Below are 7,645 nucleotides of genomic sequence, written 5' to 3' on the forward strand. Positions count from 1 at the left end.
GTAGAGCCTGTAAGATTTGCAGATATGTTGAATGTGACAGAAGAGGCACTGAGAACAGTTGTTAGATGTTTGGCTGGAGCAATGGGAAGGTGGACAGTTTCTGTGAACCCATGGATGTCACTAGGAACCAGTTCAACAGCACCTCAGTAGATCAAAGTGTTGACTGTTACTTGTGTCAGGTAGGTCCTGGCCACGCAGCAATATAGAGGCAGACCCGTCCTGTTCTCATGGGGCTCTGAGCCCAGCTGGGAGGACGGGCAGAAAGCAGTAGTTTTATTATGATGACCAAGACCAAAGAAGGGCGTGCGTGTGCGTGTGTGTGCACGTGGTGGTATGCGTGAGCTCCTTGTGTGTGTGTGTGCATGCTGAGGTGTGTGTGTGTTGTGTGTGTGCATGCGTATGTGTGTACTCATGTCAGGGGCCCTAACGCAGGCTGGGTACAGCCCAACTTGAACAGCTCCCCTCCAGTGACTGGGGTCACCCAGTGCTGCTGCTGGATCAAGTTGAGGACAATCCCGGGGGCCACAGATCTGACCACCACCCTCCCGCATTGCAAATACTCCGCAGCTTCTCTGGGCAAAATCCTAGAATATATTCCAAATACAACACAATCGGAAAGCATTGCAGATTTCAGAATTGCAGGCACTGGCTCTTTCTCAGAAGGCCTCATCACAGTCTGGTGGCATATTACCTAAATTGAGTATGAGCATAACACCTTTGTCCCCCCAAATACCTTACATATCTACATCTGCACCCCTGGTTTTTGATGCTACAGGATATCAGATGAAATGGTGACTCTAAAGATATAAAATCTTATATTAACTGAATGACGTCAAATAAAATAAAATAAGAAATTCTCAACCAAATGAAAATTGCCAGGAAAACACTAATCAAGATGCTTTGGAACAGAACCTGAGCTCTGTGTCCAGTTCCCATCAGTCCTGCCATTTGGCTTCCTGTTTGTTTGTGGCTCAGGGCTTTACCTCATTCCACAGTATTCTCAGAGGGGACCCCAGTAGGGCAGGGAGGTGCATGGGGCTCGCTGGCTGCCAGGATCTCCCAGGTAGTGGCTGGTGGAGCACAGAACCCCTGGCCGCGTCAGTGCCACAGTGCGGGGATGAGGGGGAAGTTGCTTGTGTGCCTTCTTAGGAGGATTAGCCAGGCCTGCCCCGCCCCCAGCCTGCTGTTGCCAGCTAAGCCTGGGAGGGGAGAGGTCACCAGCAGCTCCCGCCCCTCCTCCTCGCACTTGCCCACAGGTTCCCAGAAGGCGGCACCACCTTTCCAGGTTGTTGTTTACTGAAATATGCCCTGACCTCTGACCCTCATCACAGCCTGGTCTGATGGATAGATGGCATCACCTCCACTTAGGAGACTGAGGTTCTGCAACATTTAGTGACCTGCCTAAGGCCACACAGCTAGGAAGTGGTGGGCCAGGGCTTGAATCTAGGTTTGTCTAACCCCAGTCTCTAGAGACGACCTCAGAGTCCTGAGGTGACCAAGTCCGATTACTCATTTATGCAGGGAAGGGGGGATGAGACTCAGAGAGGGGCTGCCCCTTGCTCAGAGTCATCCAGCGCACCAGGGGCAGGGGCAGGGGCAGGGGCAGGGGCAGGCTCCCGACTCCCAGTGCGGAGATCTTCCTGTAGGGTTCACTTCCCCCTGGCCCAGAGCTGGTACCTTTGGAAGTCCTGGGAGGCTTCCTGGAGAGGGTATCTGGGGTCCAGGCTGCAGCTCAGACGGTGGGGAGAGACAGTTTGCAGGAAAGCTTCGAATACCGCCCTGTCCCTCAAACCCTGACCCCACTGACCTCCCCTCTCGCTTCCTACTGGGCGGCTCCTGGAACACTGGATAGGGGCAGGCACAGCTCCTCCCATCTCTGCCGTCCGTCCCCCCAGGGCGCCGAGACCAGGAAGCGCTCGCCCACACTCAGCAGCCAGTTCAAGCGGTCGCTGGAGCTGCTGATGCGCACACTGGGTGCCTGCCAGCCCTTCTTCGTGCGATGCATCAAGCCCAATGAGTTCAAGAAGCCCATGGTGAGCAGCCCTGGCCTGGGGTTGGCGGGTGGCAGCTAGGGTGATGTGGAGGAGCTCTGTCAAGAATAAGGTAGGGTGGGAGTGAAGGATGTGAGACTTTGTCCCTTTAGGGAATTGGGGGCACCCAGGGAAGTTACAAAACAAGGCCCCCTATTTACTGGAGGCAGCAGGTGCCTTGGAAAGAGCCTAGACTCTGCAGGGGGCTTGCAGCAGGTTCAGATCGTGGTTCTACCACTTACAAGTGGGCGACTGCAGACAAGGCAGTTTCTTCTCTTACGCCTCAGTTTCTTCATAGACGGAAATGGGACTGACCATCCCTACCTCCTGAGACTATTCCATGCAATAATGCTTGCAGATGCCCGCCCCCAGCAAGTGCCCAGTGACTGGCAGCTGTGGTTCTTGCTAGGGATGCTTCTTTGAAAGTCCCCTTCTCCTTTGGCCCAGCTCAACCACCACCTCCTCCTGGAAGCCTCCGCCATCCCTCTAGCTGGTTGGGATATCCTCATTCTTGACTCTTCTGAATAACATTTGTTGGGCCCTTTCTGTGTGCCCAGCATAGGCTGGATGGACAGGCCACAGCTTCCTTTAGCCTTCTCAAACAGCCCGTGAGAAAGGGACTGTGGTGGTCCCAGGTTAGAGATGCGGGACTAGGGGCTCAGGGAGGTTAAGGGGCTCAGGCTGGGGCCACCTCGCTGCGAGCCCTCTCCTTCCCCAGCACAGGCTCTGGGAGGGTTGTTTACCCAGAGGCCTGCAGGGAGGCGCAGGGGAAGCTGGGGCCTCGGGGTCTGGGCAGGGAAGGAAGGCCGGTGAAAGTGGCCCAGAGAGAGAGGAAACAGGCTCCGGAAGCTGACAGGCTGCAAGACTGTCCCCTCCCGCTGCCTCCTGCCTGGAAAACATTCCCCGAAGTGGATGAGGCCTGACCCCTTTAGGACTCAGGTCTGCAGGGGCCTGAGGTTCGCAGAGGGCTCCAGTGAGCTCTCCCTGTAATGCAGGGGGTGTAGGGGACTGAGACCAGGGCAGTCAGGCACAGTCTCCCCTGGCTCTGAAGTGGGACCCTTCCCTCAGGCCAGTCCTTAACATTTGTGTACTGGGCCTTGGCAACGGCCTCCTCAAGGGTCTCCTGCCTCCCTCGCCTCCTGTCCTGCCTCCCCTGGCCCCCAGTGGCATTGTTCTCAAATGCAGACCTGGCCCAGTCTCTCCCTGCTCTAAATCTTCCCTGGCTTCCAGCATCCATAGATGAGGCCCTCACAGAGCCCCACAGCCTCACAACCCAGCACCTGCCTTGTACTCTTTCTCCCCAGCCCCTCCACCAACCAAACCCCAGGGCTCTTTGAAAAATGTGCTGCTTCCTTAAGGCAGCTAGAACGTTGTCTGAATAACCACAGATGTACGATAGCTGCAGTGTGAAAGGTCCTCCCTGGGGCTGTGCAGAGCACCCCTCACCTGCACAGCTATAACTTGGCCTGGACCAGCCTCTCTAGCTCCCCCAAGATTCCCAACAAAGTCCTGCACTTTCAGGCTTCCACACCTTTGCACAGGCTTACCTCCTCCAGCCTTGGAATATTCCCCCTCCTGTCAGGGTTAGGGGGATAAAGACGCCTCCTCCATGAAGCTCGCCTGTTGGGTGTCCCAAGAGGAATTCATCTGTGTCTTCTGTGTGCTTCCAAAGCACACAACTCCGCCACGACAGGCCTCACTTTATGCTATTTTGTGGATCTGAGCTGCAGATCCAGGTGCCTGTCCCAGCTTTGCTCCTCCCGTGCCATGTGGACTTGGCCTTTCTGAGCCTTTGTCTGGGTTGGTCAAGTGCGTAGCAGGGCTGCCTCCCAGCAGGAGCCTTGGCCCTGATGCCCTTGTCTGCCTGCCCGGCAGCTGTTTGACCGGCACCTGTGTGTGCGCCAGCTGCGGTACTCAGGGATGATGGAGACCATCCGAATCCGCCGAGCTGGCTACCCCATCCGCTACAGCTTCGTGGAGTTTGTGGAGCGGTACCGCGTGCTGCTGCCGGGTGTGAAGCCAGCCTACAAGCAGGTACAGGGCTGAGTGCACAGAGGGCAGGAGAGGAGGGTCCCAGCTTTGGCTGGGCAAGGATCCCAATTTTCTTATCAGGACCGTGAGCGGGGCTTGCTATCTGCTCGACCGCTCAGGTACAGCATGGAAAACTGGGGGTCAGATCTTGGAATGCATCAGTGGGCTTCAGTTGCCATATTCACCTAGCGAGGACTTCACACATGGTGTGTAAGGAACAAGACCAGGGCTGCCACGCGGGCCCTGGATGTCAGTTGTGAGAAAGGGTTTTGCAATCGTACCATCCAGCTGAGCTAAGGAGAAAACTGGGGCTCAGAGAAGGCAGGACCCAGCCGAGGTCACACTTTGAGTCAGGGGCAGAGCTGGAGAAGAGCCCTGCCTCCCAGCCTTAGGGACACTCCGGGGGCCTTCCCGCTGGAGGCACTGCCCATTCCCTTGTGTCCCCCATCCCCACTCCAGGGTGACCTTCGCGGGACGTGCCAGCGCATGGCTGAGACTGTGCTGGGCACCCACGATGACTGGCAGATAGGCAAAACCAAGATCTTTCTGAAGGTGAGCACAGCTTCCCTGGGCTGTCCTGGGGCACTGTGAATTCCCATCATGTGGGCTGGGGTGCTCGGGAGAGGGAGGCAGTGCTGGGGCTTTGAGATCCTTCCTGCTGGGCTGTGGTGTGGCTGGAGGAGCAGGTGGGATCTGGCCTGTCTGGTGGGGAAGGGTAAGTTGGTGTTTGAGATCATCTGCCACCTGGGAGCAGGGTCAGAGCACTGACCACAGGTTACAGAGTACATGCCAGGGGCGGGCTGGCTGTCAGGCCTGTAGCAGGGAGGCGGGGGTGCTGCTTGCCTTGGGGCCTTTTCTGAGCCTCATTTTCCCATCTGTAAATTGGGGTGTGCCTGTGTGGGGTCTCTTGAGTGTATCTTTAGGTTCCTTCCTGTGGTTTCCTGCCTGGCAGGGTCCATCCCATGCTGGGGTCCGCAGCATTCCACCTGTCCGTCACTCTGTAGGGAGCTCAGCTCCCATTGCTGCCTGGGCAGCTGGGGAGGGAAGCAGGAAGCAGGGCCTGTGGGAGTCACGGAGTCACAGCCTTGGAGAAATGGCTGGGAGCTGGGAGCTGGCAGTGGCAGGGCAGCCACAGCAGGGACAGTGCGAGCTCCCAGCGCTGGGCTTCCCCATTTGCATTTCCGCTGTGCTAGATTTCTGGCTGTCCCGGATGACAGGGCTCCTTCCTCTGGTGTCGGGGGTGGGGCCTGCAAACTCCAGGACAGCTGCAGGAGGGACGGGAACCAGCTCTGAACTGGAGGGAGCCTGTGGCCTCTTCTAAATCCTCTCCAGCCGAGGGGCTTCAGGCTAGGCCCTTTCTCTCCTTGCACCTGCATTTCCTCATTAGCAAAATGTGATGAATGTTCCCTGCCTGTGCCTCCCACAGTGGTCAGCCAGAAAGCACATTCCATGTGCCAGGTCCTGGGTGGGGGCTTTTCATCCATGAGCTAATTTAATCCTTGAAACAGTCCCGTGGAGAAGGAAATATTATACCCGTTTCACAGGCTCAGAGAGAAGTGAGTTGCCCAAAGCCAGGCAGCTAGGAAGCAGGCAGCAGGGCTTCCAGTCTGGGGGGGTCTGATGCCCAGCCCCTGTGTGGACAAAGTGGGGAAGGCAGGAATCACGATGGCATCTAATGCCAGGGAACTCGGAGGAGCGCCATCAGCCCCTGACTTACACTGCTAGGTTCTTCCGATATGGCCACGGTTTTGAGAGGCCAGACATGCTCATTCATCCATTCATTCATTCAGAATGCCTTAGCTGAGCATCTCCTCTGTCAGGGCCCTGTGTGTCTGTGATTATCTGATGGATGTGGCTCCCTCATGAGACTCTACCCTCCCCAAGGGCAGGGGCCATGTCTCCCCGGTTCATTGTGGCAGCCCGTCCCCTCCCCAGCACCTAGCAGAGTTGCCGGCACATGGAGGCGTTCAATTCGTATGTATTAAGTGAACCAATGAAGTTTTGTCCAACTAGAGTGAGGGCTGGGGTCTTGGGTGAGGAGGAGAGAGGGCTGGAAGAGTTGGCAGACACCCTGGATCATGGGTGGCCTTGAGTGCCAGGGTGAGGAACCCAGGCTCGACCTGGGGAACCATGAGGTGTCACTGTAGGGTCACCATCCGGGTTGTGTTTAGGAGGGTCCCTCTGGCTGCTTGTGAACGAGGGCCGGAGAGGGAGCCAGGGAGGCCGTGAGACCTTTGATTAGGAGGCTGCTGCCAAGATTCAGGAGAGGAATGGCGACAGCCCAGCCCAGGTGAGGGACTGATGTGACAGGGACGTCTAGAAGCAGGGGGCTCAGGCAGATTGATGATAGGGAAGAAGCCGGTGTGTGTGCATTCTGGGCCTTCTGACCCCATCCAGAGAGATTAGGCACCTTCTGCTCCATTTGTCCTGCCTGGGCCTCTGGGAAACAGCCACAACCCTTGTCTGTCCTGGTGGCTGTGGGAGGCTGCCCCAGGAGCCAGAGCCAGCTGGGAGCTCATGGGACCCAAATGAGTTCTAGACCTGGGCTCCCAGTGAAGGAAGAGAGGCCCCAGCTGGGACTGAGCAGGTGGCCCTAGAGACCTTGTGGGGCGCTGCTCAGGAGCTCTGCCTCCTAGGACCACCATGACATGCTGCTGGAAGTGGAGCGGGACAAAGCCATCACTGACAGAGTCATCCTCCTCCAGAAGGTCATCCGGGGGTTCAAAGACAGGTGCGTGTTCCCACCAGCTCATCGCCTCCTCAGCCCACATACAGGTGTACGTGTGGTGTTTGGCTCTCCTCTGTTCTGCCCGCATGAATGCTAGGAAAAAAACATGTTCACCTGTGAAACAAGTGCACACATGCACAGCATGCACACATGATCATGTAAACACAGAGGAATGTAGATACATGATTTACACGGACCCATTGTGCCATGTAAGCCAAATAATGCAATACATTCACCTACGTATGCACATGCACATGTAGATACATGAGACTCACATGTGGACCCACTGTTCATTTCAGATGCTGATGAAATTTTGCACAGAGGAAATTTGAGATTTTATAAATTACAAATACAAAATGTATCTCATATTCTATGTAAAGGATATGTGTACACCTGTGACAATTCACAAATGTGCAGGACTGACTCCAAAGTGTGATTAAAGCTCTGCGAAAATCCTGCAACACACCCCTTTGCAGTTCATATGGTCACTCTCTCCCTTCTTCCACTCATCCACCCACCTACCCATCCATCCATCCATTTACCCACCCACCTACCTACCTATCCATCCATCCATCCATCCATCCATCCATCCGCCCACCTATTCACCCATCCATCCATCCATCCATCCGCCCACCTATTCACCCATCCATCCATCCATCCATCCATCCGCCCACCTATTCATCCATGTATCCATACACCCTCCCACCCACCCACCTATTCACTCATCCATCCATCCACTCACCCATTCATTCATCCATTCATCCATCTGTTCATTCACCCACCAACATAACCACCATCCATCCATCCATCCATCCATCCATCCACCCACCCACCCATTCACTCATCCATCCACCCC

The 7,645-nt window shown here is 55.9% G+C and overlaps 1 protein-coding gene across 1 annotated transcript in view; it reads left to right on the top strand.

Annotated features, from left to right (window-relative positions):
• MYO7A (myosin VIIA) overlaps window positions 1-7,645 on the top strand; it is an 89,710-nt gene that overhangs the window by 43,747 nt on the left and 38,318 nt on the right. Inside the window, exons 16-19 of the mRNA XM_017893590.1 lie at window positions 1,896-2,033; window positions 3,906-4,064; window positions 4,521-4,613; window positions 6,698-6,792. Coding sequence (XP_017749079.1) covers window positions 1,896-2,033; window positions 3,906-4,064; window positions 4,521-4,613; window positions 6,698-6,792 — 485 coding nt within the window. The remainder of the gene's footprint in view (window positions 1-1,895; window positions 2,034-3,905; window positions 4,065-4,520; window positions 4,614-6,697; window positions 6,793-7,645) is intronic.

The sequence above is a fragment of the Rhinopithecus bieti genome, unplaced genomic scaffold, assembly GCF_001698545.2.
Source record: "Rhinopithecus bieti isolate Rb0 unplaced genomic scaffold, ASM169854v2 scaffold_23868, whole genome shotgun sequence".
Taxonomy (NCBI): domain Eukaryota; kingdom Metazoa; phylum Chordata; class Mammalia; order Primates; family Cercopithecidae; genus Rhinopithecus; species Rhinopithecus bieti.